Here is a 27648-nt window from a genome sequence, read left to right as displayed (position 1 = left end):
GTCTTTGTCATTAAAAAACCAAACAAAGACAAGTGGAGACTACTCCATGACCTCCGTCAAATCAACAACGTTATTGAGGACATGGGGTCCCTACAACCAGGGATGCCCTCACCAAGCATGCTTCCACAAAATTGGTCTTTAGCTGTAATCGACATCAAAGATTGTTTTTTTCACATTCCCCTACATCCTGACGATGCTCCGCGTTTTGCCTTCTCGGTTCCCACCATTAACCTGGAGGCCCCAATGAAGAGATACCATTGGACGACCCTCCCTCAGGGACTGAAAGTGAGCCCTGTGATTTGCCAGAGGTATGTCTCTTCCTTGTTGTCTCCAGTCCGTGAAGCTGCAGGAGATTCCATCATCCTGCACTACATGGATGACATCCTGGTGTGTGCCCCAAGTGATGACATGCTTACTCACACACTTGACCTGACAATCAATGCATTGGTTGCTGCAGGGTTCGAGCTCCAAGAGGAAAAGATTCAAAAGATGCCACCTTGGAAGTACCTGGGCCTTGAAATTGGAAAGCGGACCATTGTGCCGCAAAAATTGACTATCAAACACGATATCAAAACCTTAGCGGATCTCCATCAACTTTGTGGATCCTTAAATTGGGTGAGACCTTGGCTAGGCATTTCCACCGAAGACCTAGCCCCCCTTTTCAATTTGTTAAAAGGGGGAGATGACCTTAGTGCTCCTAGGACCCTCACCCAGGAAGCGAAAACCGCACTGGAGAAAGTTCAGGAAATCATGTCGACTAGACAGGCCCACAGGTGCCAGCAGGGTCTCCCCTTCAAATTTATCATCTTAGGCAAATTGCCACACCTCCATGGTATGATTTTTCAGTGGGAAACTGTCCAGGCAAAGAAAAAGGACCAGGTCAAGAAAGATCCCCTCTTAATTATAGAGTGGGTCTTTCTCAGTCACAACAGGTCAAAAAGGATGACAATGCCACAGGAGCTGATGGCAGAATTGATCCGGAAAGCAAGGATACGGATCAGAGAATTGGCAGGGTGTGACTTTGACTGCATTTACATTTCCTTAAAACTGAAATCAGGCCATTTGTCTCAAGCAATGCTAGAGCAATTTTATCAAGAGAATGAAGCCTTGCAATTAGCCCTAGATAGCTACACAGGCCAAATTTCAATTCACAGACCGGCCCACAAAATTTTCAACTCAGATGTTCAGTTTTCATTATCACTGACAAGTATTCAGAGCAGGACACCTCTAAAAGCACTGACAGTTTTTACTGACGCGTCTGGTGCGTCTCACAAGTCAGTGGTAACTTGGAAAGATCCCCAAACTCAACAGTGGGAAGCAGATATTGCCAAGGTGGAAGGATCACCCCAAATTGCTGAGTTGGCCGCTGTAGTCAGAGCTTTTGAGAAGTTTCCTGAGCCTTTAAATGTAGTTACTGATTCAGCTTATGTTGCAGGTGTAGTGTCTAGGGCAGAGAATGCTGTGTTGCAAGAAGTTTCCAACATTCCTTTATATGAATTACTTTCTAAGTTAGTAAGAATAATTTCTGGCCGAGAACACCCATTTTATGTGATGCATGTTAGGTCACACACAGACCTGCCGGGGTTCATTGCAGAAGGTAACCGGAAAGCGGATGCCCTTGCGGCTACAGCCAAGATGGCCCCGCTTCCAGAGGTATTCCAACAAGCAAAGATCAGTCATCAATTTTTTCATCAGAATGCACCTGCCTTGGTCCGACAATTCCATCTGAAGCACAAACAAGCCCAAGCCATCGTAGCCACCTGCCCTTCTTGTCAAAATCAGTCACTACCTACCTTAAGTGCAGGTGCAAACCCTAGGGGCTTGCAGAGCTGCGAAGTGTGGCAGACAGATGTAACCCACATCCCATCATTTGGCAGATTTAAATATGTCCACGTCTCCGTGGATACCTTTTCTGGTGCCATCTATGCTTCTGCCCACACAGGGGAGAAGGCCAGTGAGGTAAAGAAGCATTTCATGCAAGCCTTTTCCACATTAGGAATCCCTAAGGTCATCAAAACAGACAATGGCCCAGCGTACAAGTCCAAAGACCTTCGGAGCTTCCTGCAGCAATGGGGAATAGAACACAAAACAGGCATCCCCTATTCCCCGACAGGCCAAGCTGTGGTGGAGAGAGCCCATCAGAATCTAAAAAAGGTTCTTCACCGGCAACGTGAAGTGATGAAAACAGAGACCCCTCAAATCCAGCTGTCCAAAGCACTGTTCACACTGAACTTTTTGAACTGTACCTTTGAAAACCTTAACCCACCTATTGTAAGACATTTTAACGAGAACAGTCAGCACAAATTAAAAGTGCGTCCGCCAGTCCTCATAAAGGACCCTGAAACTTGGAAAATAGAGGGGCCCCATGAGCTTGTAGTCTGGGGTAGGGGGTATGCGTGCGTATCCACTCCCTCAGGCTTGAGATGGATCCCCTCCAGGTGGGTGAGACCGTACATTCCTAAGGTGTCAAAGGACAAAGCTGCAACACAGGTAGCCAGTGCCTGCTGGAGGAGGAAGCGCCGTCAGACTCTTTAAAGTTAGATTGTTGTTACCTGGACCTCATCCCTAACACTTTTTATTTTCAGTTTTAGTGTTTTCCTTTGATCTGAACTCAGCCCTGGTGTCATCAGAATGAGCCCCATCCTTCCGTTGCTTCTGTTGACAGCCGTCCATCCAGGTCAGATGTGGATCGTTCCACAACCCCAAGCAAATGTGTGGACCACCCTCGCCAGAGTCCTCAACCAAGACCACATTTGCCTGTCAGCCTCTTCTGTGTCTGACCCGATGTCCACTTGCCTTGTGGGGATCCCATCCAAATATGATGAATTTCCGCCAACATTAGCTGCTCCCCTTCCCCCAGTATATAATCCGTTATCCCCTTGGTCAAAATTAATTGATAGACAAGCAGTAGCAGAAAAAGAACCCCAAGAATTTGAACTCCTTGGTTCTGCCAAGGCATTCTATTGTGTTCAGTTTACGTTTTCACCAAAAGATCAAGTAGATTTGTACCATGAAGTCAAACAGTTCAAAGTGAATTATACAGCAAAAATTTGGTGTAAGAAAATTTCCCAAGTAGGAATACCTTCTACCCCTGATAATAAGCCCCGTGCCCTTCCTAAGGGGTTTTTCCTCATTTGTGGGGCCAGGGCATGGGCAGGCATCCCCTCTCGTCTAATCGGAGGTCCATGCACCATTGGAAAGCTGAGCCTGTTTACACCCAACAAAACCCAAATCATGGATTGGCGAACCAAAACCAACACCCGCAATTCGGCCCGCAAAAAGAGAGATTTAAGGAATCTGGACCCAAATTGCGATTCTGAAATTGTACATTGGTCCAAACCAAAAGGAGTTGCGATCACCGTGTTTTTGCCATGGGTGTCTGCAGCTAAAGCTCTAGGCGAATTATCACATCTAGAGTGTTGGGTTGCTAAACAGGCCAATATTACATCAGCTGCACTTTCAGACCTCCTGGCAGACGATGAAACAACAAGGCAAGCCACCCTACAAAATCGGGCTGCAATTGATTTTCTCCTCTTGCTACATAATCATCGTTGTGAGGAGTTTGAAGGCCTCTGTTGCCTGAATCTGTCATCCAAAGCTGAAAATGTCCACAAAATCATCGGGAAGATGCAACAAATGGTCCAAGACATCAAGCAAGAAACAGCAGACTGGATGGATGGACTCTTTCAGGGATGGGGACTCTCGGGCTGGGTCAAATCCATTTTGAAATCTGTATTTTTAGTTTTGCTTGTTCTTCTTGTTATTTTGATCAGTTTTGGGATCATCAAGAGCATTGTGACCAAACTGATCTCAAAAGCTATTTCCCCTTTAGAGGTCAATCAGGTGACTGTTCCCACCTCTTCTGAGGAAGGGACAGAAACCTCTGCAGAATTTACAAAACAGCCTTGGTTTGCTGAGGATTGATAGCACTCCGAGCTGAAATTCAATGTCTAGGTGCCTCTTCCTTTTTTATTTAAACGAAAAGAGGGAGATGTTGTAGTGCGTTCTTATATTTTGTAATACCTTGAAGTAGTTGGTTTTGTATTCCCATGTTTTTCCCAAATGGTTTATCCCAGACTGCACCCCCCCCCCCTCCTTTTGTGTTATCCCTTTCCTGGGATAAGATCTCCAAAACCCCCACCCTGGCTCTCTGCCAGTCACCTCGACATCCCAGCCCCCTACCTAGAAGTTTCGGTCCAAGTTGTCGAGTGATTAGCCAGGGGCCAAGGGTCAACCCCCCAAGTCCTGCCCCATACGCTGTTTTGTATGTCTGTCCCCCCAGCACCCATCCCCCAGAGATACCTATTGGTCAGTAGGATTTTATCTATGTTAGTTTCCTCCCCCCTTTAAATGTAAGCTCCAAACGTCCCCCAGCGCTCTCGGCAGGAGGACCCCCTGAGGTATAGGAGCTCCTTCGGGACTCCTTAATAAAACCTTGGAATACCCCCTGCTGGGAGTCGGCCCCTTTCCTCTTCCACCGACGTCTCGGTCGTCTCTGCTGCAGCGAAGGCAACCAGCCTGAGTGCCCTCAGCACCCTCGGGGCACAGAGAGTGTCTCCCTGCAGTCGGCCGTGGTGGGGCTGCACCCCCCACTCTCTGCCGACCCGGGTAAGGCCCAGGGACTTGAGGGACTTGCAGAGAGACTGGGACAGTTCTACACTATGGGATTCAGGCAGCTGTCTGTGGAGGACCCAGCAGGCAACATTCCTACAGCAGGCTGCTAAACCACTGACACAGTGACACAGCACAGTTCACCTCGTGCTATAAGAACTCTTCGGCAGTAAGTCATGTAACTGACTTCATGATGCTTTTTTCCATCCAGGAATTTTAGATTTAGCTATTATAAAAATGGGAGAGGAGAGAAGGGACCAGAAAAGAGACTGCAACAAGCAACTGAGTTTTAGAAGACCTGGGGTTTTTTGGGATTTTGAGGAAAATCAAACTTGTTAGATGACAGTTCTCTAAGCAATTGCCCAGATTAAGTTTCCAAATGTACTGCTTCAGACACCAGAAACATTCTAAAAGAAGCAGAATTACAGAATGACAACAGTTTAAAAGAATCTCCTTCAGTCTTCTAGTCCTGCCCCACTCGAAACAGCCAACTTGGATAAGGCTGGCTCAGGACTGTTCAAGCCATTCTCTGAATACCCGCAGTAAAGATTCCACAACCTCTGATGGTTCCTGCTACCAGAGTATTTGATCACTCCCAGACTGAAAAATTGCTTTCCTTGTATTTAATTAGAACTTTCCACATTCTAACCTGTGTACATTATTTCTTACTCTATTACTGTGTACCTAAAAGTCTGACTCCATGTTCCCTGTGCCTGTCTATCAGTAGCTGAAGATAGCAATTAAATCTCATCTTAATAAAAAAATACAAATTTAAGTGTTGTATGTCCTCTCTTGTCCCAACCCAAACTGTGGTATTTTGGCACTCAGTGAAACTCACCTTTTTTATAGGCACATCCTTGACAATAGTGGGACCCTGGCTGGTGAACAGAACTCTTACAAATCCGACATATTGCAAATTTGTTCTTTCCATAAGGATCAAACCTGGGAAAAAGGAAAAATATTTTATTTATGCTCCTTGAAATTAAGTCTTTTTTCTGCCTCATCCTAAAAAGTCTAAGCCAGAGGGTGCAGTCAGAAACTACAGCAAAAACTGTAATTTAGAAAAGGGACCTACAATAATTATTTCTAATAAGCTACACAAAGTATGCAGAAAAGCTCCCACTTTCCCTATTAAGAGACATTTCTTCCATCACAGACAACAACTTCATAAAAGCAGAACTAAAAATGCTTATTTTTATTAAGATACTACATGACTTTGAACTTAAACTCTTTCCTTGGCCCTTGCAAACAGAAAGTCCTGCAGACATGAAGGAAATGCTCAAGAGATTATCCTGGCAATCTTAGCACAGAAAGTAAGTATTCTCAGCTTCTGTCCTACAACAGCATCAAATCCTAGCAAATCCAGTGAGAACTGCAATAAAATACTCCATGACTGAGCCGAAAGCACCCATGAAATACGTATGGACATATTTTTACCAACAAATCAAATACCATAATCCTTGCAATTTTAATTTATGAAGTGTATTTTGGACAAGTTTGGAGTGGTTGCCTAGCTATGCAGGAAACAGGCTCAGTTAGTTTGCTAACTGATGTTTTTGGCCAAAATCAGTGTTAAGTACTAACCTTGCCTTCTTTGAGGTCAACGCCTTGTTTTCATTTAATTTACGACCACCGCTTTCTACAAAAAAAAAAAATCAATAATGCTGTTCCAGGCATACTTTAGAAATCTTAATTTACAACTTTTACACATATGCAAATAAAGTCACAAAGAGAGATAAAATATTCAGCACAGCATTAGGGGACAGGGTAACAGAACACTTTATGCTCCATTTAAATACTCTATGTATTGTCCTCCCATGCAAGAAGGAAAAAAAAACAGAAAACAAAACCAGACAAATTCAATACGAAAGAGTTCTGGGCAAATAAATTTCCAATGCATTAAATCAGTGTGGGAGGGAAAGTACATGACTTAATATTTAACCTGAGTAGTAATATAAAGTTTTGGACTTAAGATGGTAACAGCTCAGGTGCCCAGGTGGCTTTCTAATACCTCAAAAGCAAGCTGCTAAACCTTGCTGAGGTTACCTGTAGTGTTTCTTGCACCATCTTTCCATGTATCGGGAGTGATCACCGTTCCGAGCTTCTTCTCGCCTACATACAGAAACATTACAAAGGAGAAAAACAGAAGCATGGAGTCACTCAGGTGGGAGCCCTCTGAATTCATTGATTCCAACCTGTGACCAATCACCACCATGTAATTGGACCTTGGCACCAAGTGCCATGTCCAGTCATTCCTGAAGCACCTTCAGGGACGGTGACTCCATCACCTTCCTGGAGCCCATTCCCATGTCTCATCGCCATGACTAGGAAGAAATTCTTCTCAATGTCCAATCTAAATTTCCCCTGGCCCAGTTTAAGACAATGTCACCCTGTGCTGTGGCTTGTTGCCTGGCAGAAGAGGCCAATCCCCACCTGGCTACAACCTCCTTTCAGGGAGTTGAAGAGGGCGATAAGGCCATCCCTCAGCCTTCTCCTCTCCAGACTAAACAACCTCAACACCCTCGGCCTCTCCTCACCAAACCTTGTGCTCCAGACCCTTCACCAGCACTGCTGCCCTTCTATGGACCCTGCTCTGCCACCTCAGTGTCCTTTTGGTAGTGAGGGGCCCAGAACTGAAACTGAAACAGCACCCGCGATGTGGCCTCACCAGTGCCGAGTACACCGGGGCAGTCCCTTCCCCGGTCCTGCCGCTCACGCTATTGCTGATACAGGACAAAATCATTTAAACTATGCACATTAATGCGCTCCACAGGCGGAGAATGACAGCGCACACACGGCCCTGTCGGGAACCTCCACCCACGGCCTGCCCTGAGGAGCCCGGGACCTTCCTGTGCAGCCCAGGCCCATGTCTCATCTCCATGACTAGGAAGAAATTCTTCTCAATGCCCAATCTAAACGTCCCCTGGCCCAGTTCAAGACAATGTCCTCTTGTGCTGTGGCTTGTTGCCTGGCAGAAGAGGCCGATCCCCACCTGGGATTTTTTTTCAGGGAGTTGAAGAGGGCGATAAGGCCATCCCTCAGCCTCCTCCTCTCCAGACTAAACAACCTCAACACCCTCGGCCACTCCCCATCAAACCTTGTGCTCCAGACCCTTCACCAGCACTGCTGCCCTTCTATGGACCCTGCTCCGCCACCTCAGTGAGGTAGTGAGAGGTCCAGAACTGAACACAGCACTCGAGATGCGGCCTCACCACTGCCGAGTACAACAGGGCAACCCCTTCCCTGGTCCTGCCGCTAACACTATTGCTGATACAGGACAGACTAATTTAATCTATGCATATTAACACGCTCCACAGGCGGAGAACGACTGCTCACACAGGGCCCGGCCGGGAACCACCACCCGCGGCCTGCCCTGAGCAGCCGGGGAGCCGCGGCGGCTGCTCCGCTCGGGGAAGCCCTGGATCCCGGCAGGCAGGGCAGGGCCCGGCGGGTCGGGCAGAGCCCCCCCGTACCCCCGTACTCACACTTGTCGCACACCATGGCGACCCCTCCACAGCCGCCGCTTCCGGCACCGCCCCGGAAGCGCCTCCGGCCGGGCCCCGGCGCCTTCCGCTGCCGGGCGGCGCCGCGCGCTCCGCGGTAAGAGGCGGGAGCGGCGCCTGCGGCCGCGCGGGGTTTGGTTGTTTGAACAAACGCTGTTTCCTGTCCCAAAATCCTCCCCTTGGCTCCCAGCTCGGCCCGGAGCTCTGCCTGCGCGTCGCGGCCGCGGAGGATGCTGTCCCGGCGTGCCGGTGACGGGGCGGGGCTCGGTGTGTTGCAGGTGCCGCTGCCCGGACGCCATGAGGGAGGCGGAGGTCAGGAGGCTGCTGGCTGCCAACCTGCTCTGCGCTCTGGCCATCGTCCTGGCCACACTGGCCCCGGCTTTCTTCCTGGACGGATTCAGCGTGCTGGGAACGCACCTCACGTGGCTGTGTGTTTGTTCTGTTTGTGTTGCTACCCTTAATATAATCTTACACTTAGTCCTTAAACCAAATCGGTCTCCTAAGAGACGTTCCTTTGGTCACAAGGTAAGATTTTATTTCTATTAAATTCTTAAGTTGTTACCAGGTAATAAAGAGGGGAAACAAATTCTCTGAAGTAATCAAATGAGAAAGAAGATAATTTTCAATGGTGAATTCTCATTTTCCATTAGTGAGTTGAGTGTAGCACCTTTTGAAACAAATTTTTCAGTATTTTCATGATGTTAAACTTTCTCTACCTGTAAATAACCTATTCAGGTGAGTGATTCTATGCTTTCCTGTTTCTTGTCAGTGCAATGTTTTTTGTAGTCCCAAGAATTTGCGTGGTGGCAAAACCTGGCAAAATTAAGTGGCTCAAAACTCATTTTGCAGTCCAGGCCTGGCTTATCTTCTTGATATGTGGATATACCAGGAAAAAATGTCATCACACGCTTCTCGTGTGTAGTTGTACGTTTGTAATAACTTTAAAAGGAAAAAAAATATTTTTTCAGAATCTGACACATAAAAGAGATGCTATGCTACAATGCTACATTTCAACAACTAAAAAAATCAAATGGAAAAATATTAAAATGTCTGCATTTCCTTCTATGATGAAATTATGAAATTTGCATACAGAAGAATCTAAAGTTGGGAGAAACTTCTTGTAGTTACAGTTTTTAACGGGGAGCATTAAAGATATGAATCCTAATAAAACCTTTGGAACAGAGTGATTTTGGAGCAGCACATGACTTACCCAGCAGGGAGGGAATACCCCAGAGTTTTGAAGTCGGGGGAATAGTCTACTTCTGACTTGCTGAGCCAGGCAAGATGTAATGCTCTGAGGTGGTTTTTAAGCATTTAAGTAATCATCCCTGCCAGCATATCTTTGTGGGCAAAGCTCCTGTCTAGTTTTGCTGACTGAGGAGGATGTGAAATGCACAAAACCATGATGGGAAGGAAGCAAGTGTTTTAACCATCTGTGATTTGAAAATGAAGCACACTTCATGTTCTAGGTGAGATTTCATCCCAGGAAATAAATATAGAAAGGAATAAATGTAGAAAAGTAAGGGTTCATGGAAAGTTACGGAGTTTGCACTGGTGACCTGATCAGAACAGACCTTACCAGAACTGTTTATCAAGTGTTTTTCCTTCTACATGATATAGTGAGTACCCAGAAAACTCGTTTAAGTTCCTTGAAAATTATGTGTTTTGCAGACTTTTAGAAAGTTATGGATATTTCTCAAATATATTCAGAATTTAAGATGCCAAGTTCAAAAGATGCCGTGTAGTTTTAGTTAATGTAATTTTGATTCTTTACATAGCAGACTTTTTTATATTGTATGTTTTCTTGCTTTTAATTTTTTTTTTCACTTTTTGTGAGAGTTGCCTTTTAATGAATGGATATGACAGTCAGATGTAAAACAGAAGTGTAAAAATGTCCAATAAAATTACTTCTGGTTATCTTGTAATTTCTGGTTATATTTTTTATACGTTTGCCCTGTTTAATGGGATGCACAAAACAATTGTAGGTGGAGTGTGATGTTTTTTAATTATTTATTTAAAGTATTAATATATGGAAAGCTGTTTTGAAATGTGCCATGCTATTATATTGTGCTGCAGCTGAAATGATAGAAGTAATCAGAGTACAGTGCTCTTTATAAGATATAGACTGTGTGTGTTACTTATGTTCTGTTTTGAAGCATTATTCTGATATTTCATTGCTCTTTTTTAGATATCCAGATTTCTAAAATGCTGTATATACTTTTTCATGTCTTGCATACTGTTTCATGCGATTATTGTTCTTTATGGAGCACCTCTCATAGAGTAAGTCAGAAGACCCTCTCTTTCTCTAAATATTCTAAGGGGCAGCTCTCCTTGCAGATGTTGGTATAAGTACTTGGGAATTTTCTGGTACACTGGAAGTTAAGGGATCAACTCCTAGCTGGGGGAAGAAAGGTGTCTGTTTCAGCTTTCTCTTGGTTTTGGGTTGTTTTGGGGGTTTTTTTGTTTGCTTGTTCAGTTGGTTTTTTTGGAAGCCAGCTCTTAAATGAGACTTCTGTAAATAAAAATTGCAACACAGTTACAAACAACTGTTTATTTTAATTTTTATGGTAAACATATGGACACAAACACTTTTTGGAGCTTCATTTAGTCATTTTCCCTATAAGATTCTAAACCACACATCTTGCCTATTTTTCATCCTTTTGATATTAGTGTTTTAACTGTTATGAAAGTTTAAAGGAGGAAGTGTGAAGCAACCTGGGTGTTGAGAGATACACTATGTAGTTGGATAACAATAGTTTCATGGTTGTAGTTTGGTTTCATGGTTGCTGTCACAAGTGGAAAAATAAATGGAATAATGAAGTAAGTATCCTAGCATACTTCAATTTAGAACTAATGATCTATGTGAAGTACACCTGTGGTTTTTTAAAAATTGCTACATCTCACTCTTGAGATAACAGCAGAACTCTTTCCAGCATCCTTTACTATTCTACAGAGTAAGAAGAAAATATTCTATTATATGAGGTTTAAGAAAGCACACACGCTTTCACAAGTTGAGTTAGAGGGACTTTTTTCTTCCTAAATCTTGGAACTTTTAGAGCATTAGCGACCACCTCACTTAATTTTGTAATATTCTTTTTCTTTTTGTAGGTTAGTGACTGAGACATTTTTGTTTTCAGTTCTTCTGTCTACATTTACTACTTTACAATGCTTGTGTTTGCTGGGACCAAACATACAGGCATGGATACGGGTATTTAGTAAAAATGGGTAAGTCCTAATCTAAAGTTTCTGATATTTCTCTGAATAGAAATGGACAGAATTGATGTAAAAAATATATAGTGGAATTTTTGTAAAGAAAATAAAACTTCCTGGATGATGGGTGGTTTTTGTATTTGTGATTACAGACATATGGGAGCTTTTCTGACAAAGAAAGATTTATTTGAAGACACTGATTCAGAAAAACAGCATTTTATTTTTGGTGCTCAGATGCTAAATCTCACTTTATATGTATTTGAAGGAAGTAAAGTTTCCAGCACATATTCTACTGAAGTAAAAGCATTGTGCAATTCTATGTGATGGTTGTCAGATAAAGGGGAGACCTGACACTGAGCTGTGCATGGAGAATCTTGCACATGATCCAGTAGTACCTTCGTAAATACAATTTTTAAAGTAGGAATAGGAGGTCAATACAAGCACTGTTTTAAACTTGAATACAATATTGAAAATTACACATAACTTGCTCTGTTCTTAATTATGTAATATTAACCCATGCTCTTTTTTCAATTTCAAAGAAAGCTGTTTTGAGTGTCAGTTTTCAAGGATTAATTTTTTCAGGAGTATGTTTAAAGTAAAACAAGCCTTCTAACCGCATTTTCACCTCCAGTGGCAGCCATGGCATCAGCATCTATCAAGGATAATGTATTTTTCAGAAGATTTCCATTTCTTCTGCTTTTTGTCATTCCATAAATATTAGCAGGTAGAAAGAATGGGACACTGAAACATAAAGAGGCTTCACGTGTGCTTGAGATTCAATGAGATTTTAGTATTCATTCCCTTTTAATAGTTCATAATGGTGAAGTCTCATCTCAGAAGACAGCAAAAGGTTGTATTACACTGTTGACCTATGGAATTATTTTTGGTTTGCACTCGTTTACAGGAGGAGACTTAAATGCTACTTTCAGGTATTAAGTTCTGGTTTATCTCAGTTCTCAATTTACTGAAAAATATCTTGAATCCTTATTCAAGTCATTTACACTTGTTCTTTTCAGTGGACGTGTAAATATACTGTAATAAAAGCAAGGAGTCATTTAGCCAAAATAAATCTTTGCTGATTCACTTGGTCATCTTTGGAGGTTTTGCATCTGAAATAACAGCTGAATTGAACAGATGTATGACAATATCAGTCTGTCTTAGTGCCAGGTAGATTTTGAATGCCTGTTGATTTCTTTTTTTCCTAGTCTAGATCTTAATGCAATTTCAGCACAATCATTGCATAGGAAGCAGTTGTCTTGTTTTGACACTTCTGCTGTGAGAATTTGTCAGTACTTCTTACTAGTGAGCCACGTGACATTATGAGAGAAAAAGGTTTATTATTAATGATGTTTGTTTACACTTGGAGTGAATATAGACTACAAAGAAATATTGTAGCAGGTTTCTTTATGGATAGTAGCAAGCTGCTCATTTAAAAATAATCCTGTGTTTTTTCTTTTGACCTCGTGAAATTGGAACATCTTAGGTTTGGGCATGAGATGAGTGAAGACATGATACATTAAATAAGGTTGTCTCTAGCCCAACCATATGGAATGAGCTGGGACTGGTTAAGTGGAAGAAAAGGATGGTTAGGTGAAATCAACAGAGCTGCTTGCCTTGAAAGCAGAATTTAGGGAATTGAATTGCACTGGATCAGTTAGCTTGAAAGTCTGATTAGGTGGTAAGCTTAGTATGAAAAAAAAATTGTTTTTAAGTACCTGAGTGCAATTTAGACTTAAGTAACCTTAAGCCTATGTGCACATAGAATGTGTGAGAAAAAGTAAGTCTATATTTTCTACATGACAAACCCTTCCAGTCTTAGTTAGCTATAAATAGGGCCCTTTTCACTAATTCTGCTTTTGGGAAGGGGTGGGCCCACACCAGCATCTCTGGGCTCCTCACTCTGACATCGAGAGTTGTGACTGATGTCGGGGTCATGGCACTGATCATACACTGTCATGTCCTGCTGTGAGTGGTTAGAGGGAAGTAAAAGCTGCAGAAAGGGGTATCAGCATTCATGGCAGCATGTGGCTGTTATTTAAATAGTGTTTCAGTAACTTAGGTGAAATAGCTTAAAAGTCTTTAAGAAACCAGTTTTTTGGGTTTTTTCCTCTCTCTCCTTTTGGAGACTGTTTGTTTCAAATCACTGCTCTGAGAAATTGTGTTGAAATTATAATAGCAATTATAAGGGGTAATCAGGGCAGAAAAGAGATTTTATTTGGATGTTGCCAAAAAATAGTAAAAAAAATCATGACATTAGGGCTTCTTCCTGTTTTCATTATGCCTATTTTATCACTTTGTGAGCTACATACTCTTACAGACATGAAATGCCCCTTGTAAATGTAAATGTAAATCACACACCAAGGGCTGCTTAGTATTTAGTCCTACTACAGCCAAGAATTCCAAATCTTGTCTATGAAGGAACTGTCTCAATAGATATTTTGTCAGCTAACCTCTTAATTCAAACATTATTTGATGTGGAACTGAATGTACTGTGTTATTTAAAGGGGTTAAATAATTACTTTAGGCTTTTAAAGACCTTTCTGCCACTAGTGTTATCTTAATCATTGCTACTTTTGTCTGCAGGATTATTTTAGTTTAAATGAAAGAAATGTGGAAAATGCAAAGTTTATCTACGTTGGTGCAGTTTTTAGTCTTATGCAAATGAGGAGTTTATGTGGTGGTTTAAATAACAGCTTCAAAAATCCCAATAAGTGTCAGTCATTCCAAGAAGAAAAGTGAGTACTTAAGTAATGACTTAAAGTAATTGCTCCTTCAGGATGATGCTGGAGGACAAGTCAGGTTGTCTTTGGGTAGCCAGTCCATGCTGCAGAGGGGTTCAATTAGCAGCTGAAATAGTTGCCAAACTGCCAATGGCTGTTTTTCACTTGGGCATCGTGCCTTGCTAATTCGGTTGTTCTGCATTTGGACTCAGTCTGATCTCTCCATATGGTACAGCAGTCTCTGGTGAATGTGCCACACACACAAGATGTCTTGTGAGGTATAACTGTACCTCAGTCAGTCCTTGGTGTATTCTGCTGTCCTTTTCGCTGCTTTAAGGTTGTTGTGAATGTTCTCTTCCTTGTTCTGCCTGACAGCTCCCTGCTCAGTTATTCAGCTTCTGAAAATAATTCAAAAGAATTTTCTGTGTGCAGACTCCTAAACAGTTTTCCAGTTACATCAGGACTTTTCAATAAAAAGAATCTCAAACTAGTAGGATTGTGAACTGGAGTATTTTAAGTTAAAGGGGTCGTGTGATTGTAGAAGAAACAGTTCTGCTCAAAATGTCAACCTTGCGCTGTCAGTACTGTAGTCTGCAAGACTTTTTTTTTCTGCAAACATTGAAAAATGTTTGCTATAAATTTGTGAGCTGTTTGGTCAATAGCAAGTGCAGCAGTGTGTACTTGGAAGTAAAGAAATTTTATTCTCTTCAAAACCAAGTGTTCATGTCATCCAACCTAAACAGCACATGCAAAGTTCAGAGTTTACTGTGCATCTAGTCTTTGAGCTATAAAAATGCTCATTTTTTTCCTATGTTAGCTGAAGCTAACAGGTGTACATTTATAATCTGAGATGCAGCAAACTTTAAACTCAGCTCTCCTGCTGTACTGATTTGGAGCAGTGATTCTAGTAGTCTGATTCTCCTGTCCTGAAACTGTGCCCTACTGCCTTCTGAGCTTCTGTTGCTCTTTTGTTAATTGGTACCAAGTACCCAAATGTTCATGGCCTGAGCAGAGCGATCAGTTGGTACATTGATGGTAGTAAGCACTCATCTGTTAAACAGAAATCCAGCTTTTCAAAAACTTTTGAAATCAGTAGTGGCAAAAGGCTATAAACTCAGGACTGAAGTAATTTAACATCTCTTAGAATGTGTGCCATGACTGGTAGTGTAAGAGTTCTTTAGTGTGCAAAAAATTTATCCTGCAGCCAGTGTACTTGAACTTGGATGCACTGCTATCAAAGGGCTCCAATGTGCAGTTATATTTACTTGCAGTGTTTCTTTTCAGTTGATGGAAACTTGTTTTGAAATATTCTCATAGTGGACTTCTATGTTAAATTTTGAATTGTTGTAGTCATCAAATATGTCTACACCACAGAGTCCTTTGTGACTGTGCTTGTGCTTTTCTGTACAGTCCCACAGTACACTTCCGTGTCTGCCTCTCCCTGCACTGCACACAGCTATCGAGATAGATTTATGTGCTCAGTCTAGCAGTGTTTCAAGGTAACATAAATTAGCTTTTGCAGTAAACATCTCAAGGAAAAAAAAATCCTGAAGGTGTTGTATTAAAAGATTGTAATTATAGATAAATTATGCAACTTAGATTTTTACTTCCAGTTTGTATGTTTTAGGAGAAACCTGCATGCTATTTACCAAATATGTGAATTTTTATGTCTGTTTGTAGCCTCAAAAATTTGGGGAGAAATCTAATCTAACTCTCTGCCATGGTAACTTCTGCTGTTGTTGAAAACTTCTAACACACTTTTTACAGGGCTATGTCCATATGGGAAAGCAGTCTACAGATTACTTCTGTGTGCAGTATACTTGGAGCTTGGTTTGGAGCATTTCCTATTCCTCTTGACTGGGATCGGCCTTGGCAGGTTAGTATCTGCATCCTTACCATAAAGGTACAAAATACTAATTTTCTGGAGATGCACACTACACAAAATTGCTCTGAAGCTATTCAGGTGTATTGTAGTTGGTCATAAGCTGCTCCTACAGAGTCATGCCAAACTTTTAACAACTCTTTGGAAACATCTGTGCTTAGGGCGTAAGGAAGTAAAATGCATTATTTTTATTTCCGGTTTAAATAGATTCTTTATTACATGGTTGTGAGTGTCTGTTGCATGCAAATTTTATAATGGAATAGAGCTCTAATGATTTGGATAAGAAGAAGCTAGACAAGCTGGAGGAGAAATGGGAAATGATGAAGATGGCTTCAAGTTTGCCTTCAGTCTAGTAGCTTTTATTGTTCACAGGTAGGGAAAGAAATGCTTTCCTGGTGTTTTAGCTCCCCTCTGTCTTTCATAAAAGCACTTAACAGAAGGTATTTTAAATGGATTTAGATCAGTTTGTGGAAATGCAAACTGGTATAGCCAAAGCATTGTACTAAACACTTGTGATTTCAAAGGAAGGCAAACATTAGCTTTTTAGTTGAACAAGAAGAAATGTGAAGCTGGCATTGCAATTCTATCTTTATGAATTCCAGTGTTTATGCTAATTTCTTACTATGTTTTTTGGCATGGATAAGTGATTCAATTAAACATAACTGAAGTCTGCAATTGCCATAAAATGATGGCACTAGTAACAGCTTCTTCCTACATGTGCTCAGTGTTTCGTAACTTCGTCTTGTTACCAAACTCAGACACTCTTGGCTGAGTAGTGTCTACCAGGCCTGTTCTTAAGCAGATGGTTTCAGAGGTTTCTTCCAGAAATCAGTGTAACAGGCAGCACACTTTCCACTGTGATATTGTGGAGGTGCTGTGGCTTACAGCTGCACTTAAAATTTGTCTTCTGTGAATAGCTCACAGCCTTTATGCCATTGTCTTTCATTGCAGTAGTGTAATTAGACATTAGAATTTGTATTTTAAAAATAATGGAGGAGTAGGTTAACATTTAAAGCAAAACATTTTCTTCCCTGAAAACACTTGTTTATTCTTGCTAGATATTTCACCGTCAATCTGGCATGGGTATGTGTTGACGCTAATTAATTGTTGACAGACATGAATGTAACCCAAAAATCAAGGGATTCACTGAAATGCAATCTCCTTCCAAGTCTTTCTCACTTCCCTGTGCTGATGAGAGGCACGCACTTTTTCCTTAATCAGATGGGATTTTAAAATAGCATGTCTCATCTGGCAGGTGTTGTTTTATTCCCAAAAATCTCAGACTTTGCTTATGTGCTGTGTATAAAACCTCCACCTTTTATGCACCAATGATATGAGGAAAACTTAGGTCAGGGGGCTCTGAGTAACAAAACAAAGACACTAATAGCTGAAGACAGATACTTCAGGTAGAGTTAGTTTTAGCTTTTGGTCCATTCCCACATGTTCCAATAGTGGGAGACATAAGTTTGATAATGGTCTGAAAACTTTTGCTGTTTGAAAAGTCTTCCAAGTTAATAAAAGACAAACATGACTGAAAATTTAGCTCTATAATCTACACTTAAACATCTAAAATGATACTAAATGACTCCTCAGAACAGTAAAGCATCTGTAGAAACTTCAGATACCCAAACTTGTCACTGGCTGTTTCTGGGTGTGAATACTCCCCAGTGCTCCCTGTAGTCTGCAATTTCCCTTTTCCTTCACCCTCTCCACCCTCATTTCTGACATACTCCTGATACCAAAGTTAGCAGGTGAGAGTTTATGACTCAAGTTCTACATCAAAGATCTTTTGCCTAGATCTAGAGCATTTGCTGCTATTCTTTCCCTTCCCCTCATTTTTCCCATCCTCACTTCTCCATCTTACACATTATAGAGTTTTGAATAGTGGGATGGGGGAAGAAATTTTTTGTTCCACTTTGAGTCTGACCTGCTTGATCTTTAATAATGTGGGCAGTTCAAGAGCAGCCATAGAGAGTTTGCTTATCAGTCCTGCAGGCTGCCACTTCAACAGTCTGAAAACTGCAGTTTTAAAGGCTAATTTTTTAAGATCTGCTGTATTAGGGGAGATGAAAAAAGTTCTTGTTAAAATGTAATGTAGTTTTTACAAGTCCAGTTGTTTCAGCAAAGCAACACAGTGAAGCACCAAAATTGTAACAGGTCTTCAAGGCAGAAATCAACTTCTCTAAAATAGCTTGTCAAGGATCCTGTTCACAACTCTCAGAAGTTTTCAATCACCTATTACTAATCTAATATTTTTGTGACGGTGATCTCTTAAATATTGGTCACTAAACCATAGAAGTGGGAGCAGGGTCCTGGCCAGGCATTTTTGGTATTTGCCCAGGAAACACTGCTTCCCAGCTTGCCCAGCTCAGGCAAGAGATCTGTTGAGATATATTGTGAATCAGGTTCTGGGGAAACACAAATTCACGCAACAGCTGATATCTTTTGTCTTTCTCTTCCTACTGAACAGTATGGATTCAGCAACCCAGGTATTGCATGTAGTAGCTGCATGGCTGTCTCAGAAATCTTCAGAACCAGGAAGCTTTTGTGTTCTTCAGAAGTTCACTGGGCACTGGCACAAAGTCTCTTTTTACAAGAGTATTCCTTTTGCTACCTGATGTCAGGTGATTACAGAAACTCATAGTGAATTCTTTCACTGTAACAATAAAAGAGAAGTGCTTTCTCTGTTGTCTTCAACCTCAGACAGGGGAAAGAAGAATGATCCTCAGAGAAGTCTGCTGTTGTTGCAGATCTGTTTGGTTTGCGAAGATCTTTAGTGCTGATTGCCCCTGAGTGACCTAACCACTTGCTGAACATAAAAATACCTGCACATAATACAGCTGCAGGATTAATAATAATAATATTTTTTAATCTCCCCCAAATACAAGGACTACTAATTTTTTGCATAGAATGCCACAGAACTTCAGCTGGTATGTTTAGGGGAACACCTACAGATTAAGTCCCAAGCAAGGTCTGCAAGAAATCATGTAGACCTTAGCATGACTTAAAAGTAATCAGAACCCAGTCAAAATCAAATTACTCCTAGACATCTGCATGAGTAAAGTATTAAGCTGTCGTGCTTCTGACATCAGCTGTTTCTCATATTAGCCTAAAGACAGAGAGCTTGAGGATTACAGTTTTGGATTTACCCTTTTCCTATCCAAAAATGGACTCAAATGGAACAGCTTAGTCTTTGAACTCAAGACCAGCTTCTGAGATAAAAAGAGGTTTCATTAGTGATTGTTTTCCTTTTTGTATTTTAGCCTTTGTGCTGTAAACAGCTGTTTTTTTGATCTGTAGTGGAAGCGGTTCTGCTTTAAAGCAGAAAATGTGGTTTAAATCTTATTCGTTGGGGAAAACTAAAGTGGTATTATTATTTTAGAGAGCAGTGGTAAGGCCTTTAAGCCTGCTTATTGCAAAATCTGGTTCTGATGTTTGTATTGATTATTGTTAGTATTTGTGGTGTAACAACATGCAATAGAAACACTGCTGCATTGCTACCTGTAACTTCAGAAAATTCATTATTGGCAGATTGTCACAGAAAAGGTGAGATTGGTACTACAAGAACTGGATGGATCAGCAATAATTGAGAAATATCACGTGATAAAGCCAACCAAAGGGGTTTTGCTGCTGCCCTTGGTCTCTGTTGGTAGTCCTGGAATGTCAAAAGTTGTCAAAACCACAAAATATCCAGCTGGTACAGAAATGTGCTGTGAGTTTGGGATGAAAAATGCCATTGCTTTAGCTTTGTTAGAACAATATAATATGAAACAAGCTATACAGAAGAAGTCACTGTATCTTGAATTGGCATATTTTTCCACTTAATTGGGATTTAGCACTTAATCAAATCTGGTGTCTACACTTTAAACTGTAGATAGTTTAAGAGTATCTACAGTCAACTTTTAAATTGAAAAATCATTCACAAATGGGAGAATTGTAAAGCTGCTTCTGTGAAGTCTGGTTTGTTGATAGAAAGGTCTTCAAATGGAAATGGCCTGTAGTCACTCACCTAACGCAAACAAGAGGTTGGAGGCAGTACAGTGAATGCTGGAATCCAAGCAGAGTATTAAATAAAGCTGTCTGCACTATTCTGTAAGATACTTGGCTGAATTGCCACACTCATACCTACCACAGTTCTTCTGCTTTGTGTCCTTCAAATAAAAAGTAACATTGGTTTCATTTTTTACTACTGTTTCCCTGCCCTTGGCAGTCTGTTTTGAGTCTATCATATTTTCCTGCAAATAGAAAGAGCTGAAAAATTACCTGGTAGTCATTGCTTTACATTGTGGTTGAGATGTATCAGTAGAAGTTGTACTTTTGTACTATTACCTGGATCTTACCTGGTCAGAAAATCAGATGTCAGCATCCTTTGTGTCTTTCACTAGAATTTGTTTTTACTTCTAAGTACTTCAGGGTTCTGTGGAGTAAACCTGATGATGAATTTCATAACAAGAATTCTAACTCATGTGCTAACGACTAAAGCCCAAATGCTACTTCATCCTTACTTATTTACAAAGCAAAGGAAACATGTTGCTTCTTTATACATACATCTTGTGGCATACAACAAAACTGAGATAAATACAGATGTCTCAGAAAATCTTCACTTTATTTTCCACATTTATGTTTGAAAAATATTGCATACAGGGGGTATTCAGATTGGTGTGCCTCTCTACCCTTAAAAATAATAATGTTAATTGCATTTTTTAAGCATACAACAACTTCTATGCTAAGTAAATATTACTTAACAGGAACAGAATATTGTTTCAGAAATAAACTAACATTAATTTTCTGAATAATGTTTGAGAATGGAGATGGAAAATATATAAAGTATTTCTGTTAGAAGTATAAAATATATTGCTGAAAGTCAGTTTGCGTCCTATGATTCGGGTTTTTTTCATTATTCTGTTGCTTTTTTAAAAGCAACTTTTAAGTGTGCCATGTATGTTACTCCTCTGATAGCTTTAAGAAAAATGTTGTAACCATGCCAAACAGTTGGTCAGGGAGGCCCAGTCTGTTGTTATTCCTGCTTGCAGGTCTAGAATTTGGCTTATCTCAGACAAAGGTAAAGATAATTGCCTTACAGGAATGCAGGTTAGGCACTACAGTAGTTACATTTCTGTATTAAAAACAAAACAACAAACTTTCCCCGACTCGTTCTGCCAGGCATGTTTCAGTTAGACTGGTAGACTAATTTTGCCAGTGTTTTGAGATTGTTATCCTATTTTTCAGCAATTTTTAAAGCAGTTTGCAATGCTTTATTGTGATGATTTAAGTAAGGCTGTTCTAGACAATTTAGAGTTGTACATCCATCTCAAGATGCCTCTAGGCTGATCAATGGGTATGTAAGGATTGCAGTTAGATAGGACAGTTCTACAAAGAAATAGAAAATACCTTCCTTTCTTACAGTTGCTTAGTTTTTCCAGATTGCCTGTTTCAAGTTGATGAAGTGCTTTTAATAACTACATGTGATCAGGATATTGGCTTCATGTGTCCCTGAGAAGTGGAACCTCAAAACACACCACCACTAAAACAGGAGGGGATGGTGTAGGAGTTACTAGGCACATCCTTTCTCTACTCAGCTTGAGGAAACTAGTTGCAGAACAACATGGGATAGTTAAAGACGACAACGTTATCAACACCCTTTTTATGTGGTGGAACTATTATTCCAGACACAGCATTTGAGAACAACTGGATTTAGCTCACTGGGGAATTCCTCAGATTATTGCATGTTTTGATAACAGACTTTTAAATCATGTCTCTGTGTTTGTTGTGTGCATGCCCTCCCATACATCCAGGGTTTTTTGGTAGCTTAACTTTGATCTGTACCTGTTACTAGTGGTAAAACGTGACTTTGAAACAATATTCTGCTTACAGTGTTATCATTAGGTAGAAGTAAAATTGCTATATTCCTACTTCATTGTGGATACTGCAAGCATAATAGGTAGTGCTGATAAAGCTCACCTGAGTTGACTGCCATGTAATTTAGCCAATATGACTGTAAATATTAGCCTTAGATACCTCTCAGACATTTGTAGCCTGAAAAATAATCCAGAGAATCTTGGGTACAGTTCTTGGTGCTTACTCAAGTAAGCTGAAATAGGACTATAAACTTTCACTCTACTTTGGTTCTTCTTAACACAGCTCAGAGAGTTTCCTTCTTGTATTCCTTTTTGGATCTACTACCTACTGTGAAAGTTTTGTTATAAGAGAAGTTGCTTAATATGAGAGGAAGGGATAATACGCAATTGGAGTTATTTTAAACAGAGGTAGAAGCTTGTTCCACTTCAGTGTGGTTATCATTGTTTATTTAATAATGTGTTTTCTCAATGTAAACCTTAATGGTGAGATTAAAGGCTGTTATGCTTGCTATAACTTTAGAACACAAATCCATGAAATCAACTTCGAGTTACAAATGCCAGCCTGAAAAAAGCCTCTCACTTTCTTCTTGGTGTGTACTTATCAACACACACATTCTGTACAATGTGATAAGACACTTGTAGTTAACATGTGCATGCAACCAAAATAGATTAAAGGCATGTACTGAAGTTTTTGAGACAGTACAGACTAAACAATCAGGAATTTAAGGCATGTTAGAAACAGGGAGGGAAAATAATTGTGCTCATTTATTCAGTTTTAAAATGAAACAAAATTATTACATAGCCTTCTAATTGACAGTCAGAAATTAGTTTTTTGAAACAGTAAGCATACAAAAAATTGTGTTTAGGAATATGAGAAAAACACTCTTAAGTTTACTGAAAAGTAAGTACAGTAGATTGCCCCACTGTATTTGCATTTGTATAATGAAAGTTCCAGCAGGCAGCTGCTTACTTCATAATATCTTTAAAAACTTTGTGTTGCTCCTCTGGTCTATAAGCATCTGGCCCTTATGTCCTTATCAATGTCTATGTAATTCCCTTGCATGGGACGCAAGGTTCGTAATAGATGACAAAACTGTCATGCAGTCAGAATTCTGCTTTAGCCAGCTGCATGCACAGTCCAGCAGAGCTAGGTACCTTGCTGGGATCCTGCAACATGCTCTGCTTTCCATGCAATATGCTAAGCATTCTCACATCATAGAATCTTAGGTGTTCTAAAGAGCACTGAGGAAAACTAGCTCATTTGTGTCCTGAAAGGTTGGCAATTCCTATTTTGAGTCATTATTCTTAAAATGAGTTCTAATATATACTAAAAACCTTGCAGTTCTGCAGTGTCTTTTAAGCTAGCCTAAAGAAATTCCTGTGAAGTCCTAACACTGCTGCCAGATGAAAAGGCAAAAAGAAAATTTAAACAAATAGCAGAAGTCAGAATTGCTTTGCATTAAACACTGCCTCATGCTCTGTCCATTAAAATGCATTTATTGTTCTTGGTAAGATTTGTTTTTGCCAAGCTGCTGTTCAGGTTCCTAGTAATCATCTACAGGTTGTTAAAATTGCCCTTTTCACCATGCATTTGATATGTAAAAAAACTGATTCTTCTTGTGTTAGGCTGTGAGAATGGTAGCTGATGCTTCCCAGCTGCTGAGACAGATAAGGCATTTCATGACAGTTTCATGAAAAATGTTCTGTTCTATCTCCTGTGCTCCCCACACTTTTCTCTCTTTATCAGCCTTTTTTCCCCTCAGCAAAAGTGCAGCTTGGCCATGTGGCCTAACATCTTATTCCCCTGCTGCTGACCCAGCCCAGACATGACATCAGCACTGGGGCAGGATATGTCAGCTTCCTCAAGGCAGAAAGGGAGCATGATGTAGGAGGAACTGAGCTGGAAAGTTCTCAGGGGATGAGAGGGGTGTATTACAAGTCTCATATTTTAAGCAAGCAGAATGGAATCTCTTGAAACAGGCAGACAGATATTTGCTGCTTAGATTTTTATCACTTACAGGCAGTTCATACCAAGTCAAGGACTTTAAACCAAGTTTGAGATAACATGAAAGAGGGGGCAAAAGCAGGCCAATTGAGTAAGTCAAAGTCATTTAAAAAGGTCCAGAAGAAAGTGATTGGGTCTCAGAAAAATGAGGCCAGCAGCTAATACAAAATAAAGCAACCCACTTCCACAGAAAGAGGCAACCCATTTTCATAGACAGCCAAAAGCATGTGAAAGTGGTGTTATTTTAGTGCAGCTGCTGTGCTTAAGAACCATATCTTAATCTGTCTTTGATAACTTGCTGCTTTAGATATATACCCATGGGTGCCTCAGGCTATTTGTAGCCTAAAAGCCATCAGTCAAGAACAAAAGGTGCAAAACTGGTATTATTACCTGTTTGTTAGGGGGTTTTGCCAGGTCTTGAGGGTTAGAGAAAATGGCAGAAGGACAGCAACACTCTTAAGTCCAGGCTTTTAACTGCTGTGCTGAGGGAGTTTTCAAAAGGCCAATCAAACTGCCCTCAGAACTATTTTGGGCTGTCCAAGCAGCACAGTAAGAATAAGTGCCTGGCCTAATACCCCTCTGTTCCATGCCATTAGAAGGGATGAGGTGGTGTCTCTTTCTGTCTTATTCATAGATGGGGAGATGGTATGTTTTATGTTTTCTTCCCTTTGCTTCCTATCTTTTCCACCTGCCATTTGTGAGTGTTCAGAGGTCAGAGATTCAACTGTTAAAGAGAGAGAGCCTGAAACTTAGGTAAGGTAACACTGATTTTTAAAAGCCAAAGCAAAAATTGAATGTTTTAGAAGACAGACAGAGGCATAATTTAAAAGTTACACAGCTATTGAAAAAACACGTCCCAAGTTGCAGTTCAGTCAGGTGAAAGAGGCTACAACAATCATCAGATATGTTTTTAATCATACCAATAATCACCCACTATACACAAAATAGCACAATATACAGGGTCTTTGGGTCATCAGGGATATTCGCTCTCTAGTTAGGGGAATATGATCAATTCAGAGTCCATCATCTACCTATAGTTCTGGAAAGCAAATAGGCAACTACAAATTCACCTAATGTAGGTAAAAATTTAATGAAGGATTGATCATTGATCACTCAGCAAATCTGATGTAAAAGCACCACCGAGTTAAGAAGCCTTTGTCCATAGTTTTGTGGATATTGGAGTGGTATTTGACTTCATCAGTGGATAAAAAAGTATGACTTGAGTTCCATCTGAACATTACTGAGTGAGCAGAAGGGTTTCAGGGACTTTTTTTATTGTTTTGTCCTTTAGACAAATGTAATATGCAAAATGCTAGAAATAATTACATTTTGTTTAAAAGTTGAAAAGATCCACCTGAAGTGTAAGTTTAGCCAAGGCCACAAACTTATGTGAGTTTCAAATGCATGTAGTACTTACCATGCCAAAGCCTCTCAAGGCTTTTTATAGATGATCTACTATACACAGTAAATGAATGAAAACAAGCAAATCTTTGGCTTGAGAGGCAACTGCTGAAATACTCAGCAACAAAAGCAGCAGAGACAGAATGTATGAAAGTGAAAGAATGAAACAAGGTCAATAAAGAGTACCTAAGGCACCTTGTTTAGTAATCATCTTTGCTACACTCCTTAAGACCTCCAAATAACATATAAAAGCTGTAAATGCTAAGGAATGTGAAGATGAAACAACTGAGGAGGTTGAAGATGAAAGAACAGAGGACAAAATACATTACTCTTTTTTGTAGTTAAAATTCCCATGATCAAAGGATGTGAATAAATATATTCTTTTAAGTGATAATGAAGTAAAGAGCAGAATCAGAGCTAGGAAAATGAATGAAAGGAGGAACCAGTACCATTAAGAGTAGGTTCATTTGATATTCATGAATTGCAAGTCAAAGTGAAGTAGAAAAGAAGGCTGGAGATTGGGATATTTCCTGTATTGTCTAGTGCATTTCTCAGTCTCAAGTACTATGGGGAGGGGGAAATATCCCCCTTAATTTAAAAAACAAAAGAATAGGAGAGTCCAGTCCATACTTGCTTTAGGAACATGCACTGTAGAGCAGGAACTGCAAACCTGTCCTTGCGAAAAAACAAAAAGAAAGCAAAGGAGAATTTTAAAGAGGCCTGGGAGTTCTGTTTATTCTGAAATAAATAAATTAATTACCACCTTAGTTGAGACTTTTCATCAAATGCAGTATGTAGTGGACTGGTACTATAAGCTACATCTGATGACAAATTGGTTAAGTCAACTACTACTTGGTTTGGCCATTCCTCCCTGCAAATCAATACCAATTTAAAAAAAAAAAAAGAGCAGGGAAGAATTCTATTACTACTCTGGGTCAGCACAAGATGGTTTGTTAAAATGAGTCAGATCTATTGAGTTGGTTTCCTTTTCTTTTAGTTGAAAATAGAGCATATAATTAAAGCTCTCTTTGACATAACTGGCTTACTACAAGTTTGATGATCTGGGTGCAAGATGTTCAGTCAGCTTCCAATTTTGTGTTCCCTCCCTACTGCTAGCCAGAGGGAAATTTATCCTTTTATATACTTTTCAAAAAAAAAAAGCCAACAAACCTCTATCTATCTCAGTCTCTAGCCTTATTTGAATACTAATTCCTCTATACACACCTGAAAGTTTCAAAACACCATGAGAGATTGAAAGGAGAAGTTGCTGAGAAATCCGTAGGTATCTGAATGTGTACAGCAGAGTAGGAAGTCAGGTCAGCTGAATGCTTCTTGGGATATAGATACTTCTAAGGGGTGGTTTTTCCACATAGTTTTTGGACTATCAAACTAAAGTCTGCAATAGCCAGAAGCCTGCTTACATTTTAATGCATATTAATTAAAAACTGTACAACAGCATTTAGTGTTCATGAAGATGATTGTTACGCTTTTGGCATTTTTAGGAAAGCACATCAAGCTTTAAAGTAGAATAAGACTACTGTCTTTCAGTACCTAGACTTTGTGCTCATGAAGTACAAAAAACCACAGACATTTTCCTCATTGTCTGCTTTTGCCTTGTGTTCTCCCCTCAGGTATGGCCCATTTCCTGTTCCCTCGGAGCTACCTTTGGCTATATGGCTGGTCTGATTATTGCACCTCTGTGGATACACTGGAACCGGAAGCAGCTTACATACAAAAGCAGATAACTGGAGCAAAAAGAGACAAGGTATTTCTTTGTGCAGATTCCATACAGACTGTGCAAAAGTTGGGGGTTTTTAAGAGATATATATATATATATATAGTCAAAGCAGAAGACTGTCCAAATGCAGTTAGAGTATTTCAGGCCAAGCATCTCCACTCAGTAAAATCACATAGATGCCATTTCAGCATGGTGCAGTTTTTGCTTCCTCTAGACTGTGTAACCCTGAGAGATTGTACCTTCCAGTCTGAATAAAATATTTGTAACAGATGTGGTGGCTTCTTATTACAAGTTCGTTGAGTTTGATTTTATTCCTCTGGATTTCACTGGTTGTAGAAGGCAGAAACGTAGGTTTAATTTTCAAACCTGGAACAAATTCACTATGTACTTAATGCATTGTATTTAAAATCAGTAGAATTTCACAGTAAGCCTGGCCATTGTCAAATGTCTCTCACGTGATCAAACAGCAGTTTATGCATCTTGAGCCTATTCTCTTCTTCACTGTGTGTTTCTTTGGAGTTAGAATGGCTATAATAGCTTCATCAAAAACAGTCTTCAGTCCTTTCTGTGTTAAAGCTGAACACTCCACGTAACAGTAGGCTCCTATCTGTCAAGAAAATAAGTTAATTCAATAGCAGTACGTCTCAGCTGTTCAATTCCATCTGAGCACTTCTGCTTTTTTTTCTCCCCCCATAGCAACATTGCAATGTTTGGCTGCAA

At 40.3% G+C, this 27648-nt stretch overlaps 3 protein-coding genes across 7 annotated transcripts in view; 1 reads left to right on the top strand and 2 right to left on the bottom strand.

Annotated features, from left to right (window-relative positions):
• Positions 1-8231, bottom strand: part of CRIPT (CXXC repeat containing interactor of PDZ3 domain) — a 13937-nt gene extending 5706 nt beyond the window's left edge. Inside the window, exons 1-4 of the mRNA XM_071427850.1 lie at positions 8097-8231; positions 6658-6723; positions 6196-6250; positions 5450-5553 (exon numbers count right to left, since the gene is read on the bottom strand). Of these exons, the coding sequence (XP_071283951.1) occupies positions 5450-5553; positions 6196-6250; positions 6658-6723; positions 8097-8112 (241 nt within the window). The 5' untranslated portion in view covers positions 8113-8231. The remainder of the gene's footprint in view (positions 1-5449; positions 5554-6195; positions 6251-6657; positions 6724-8096) is intronic.
• The window catches only part of PIGF (phosphatidylinositol glycan anchor biosynthesis class F), a 25824-nt gene continuing 6335 nt past the window's right edge, over positions 8160-27648 (top strand). Inside the window, exons 1-6 of one of the 2 annotated variants that reach the window (XM_071427837.1) lie at positions 8160-8211; positions 8393-8639; positions 10303-10394; positions 11223-11339; positions 15812-15920; positions 26822-26955. In XM_071427837.1, the coding sequence (XP_071283938.1) occupies positions 8412-8639; positions 10303-10394; positions 11223-11339; positions 15812-15920; positions 26822-26935 (660 nt within the window). In that variant the 5' untranslated portion in view covers positions 8160-8211; positions 8393-8411 and the 3' untranslated portion in view covers positions 26936-26955. Of the gene's footprint in view, positions 8212-8392; positions 8640-10302; positions 10395-11222; positions 11340-15811; positions 15921-26821; positions 27199-27648 lie in introns of those variants that run through there. The other variant, XM_071427826.1, reaches the window with a different exon arrangement.
• Positions 22530-27648, bottom strand: part of RHOQ (ras homolog family member Q) — a 22401-nt gene continuing 17282 nt past the window's right edge. For 2 of the 4 annotated variants that reach the window (XM_071427796.1, XM_071427813.1), the window contains exon 5: positions 22530-27531. In XM_071427796.1, the coding sequence (XP_071283897.1) occupies positions 27499-27531 (33 nt within the window). In that variant the 3' untranslated portion in view covers positions 22530-27498. Of the gene's footprint in view, positions 27536-27648 lie in introns of all 4 variants that reach the window. The other 2 variants (XM_071427785.1, XM_071427803.1) reach the window with 1 other exon arrangement.

The sequence above is a fragment of the Agelaius tricolor genome, unplaced genomic scaffold (assembly GCF_023055355.1).
Source record: "Agelaius tricolor isolate 1412-34295 unplaced genomic scaffold, bAgeTri1.0.p SCAF_1, whole genome shotgun sequence".
NCBI classification, from domain to species: Eukaryota; Metazoa; Chordata; class Aves; order Passeriformes; family Icteridae; genus Agelaius; species Agelaius tricolor.
Note: the sequence above shows the minus strand (reverse complement) of the source record. Positions and strands in the feature narration are given on the sequence as shown.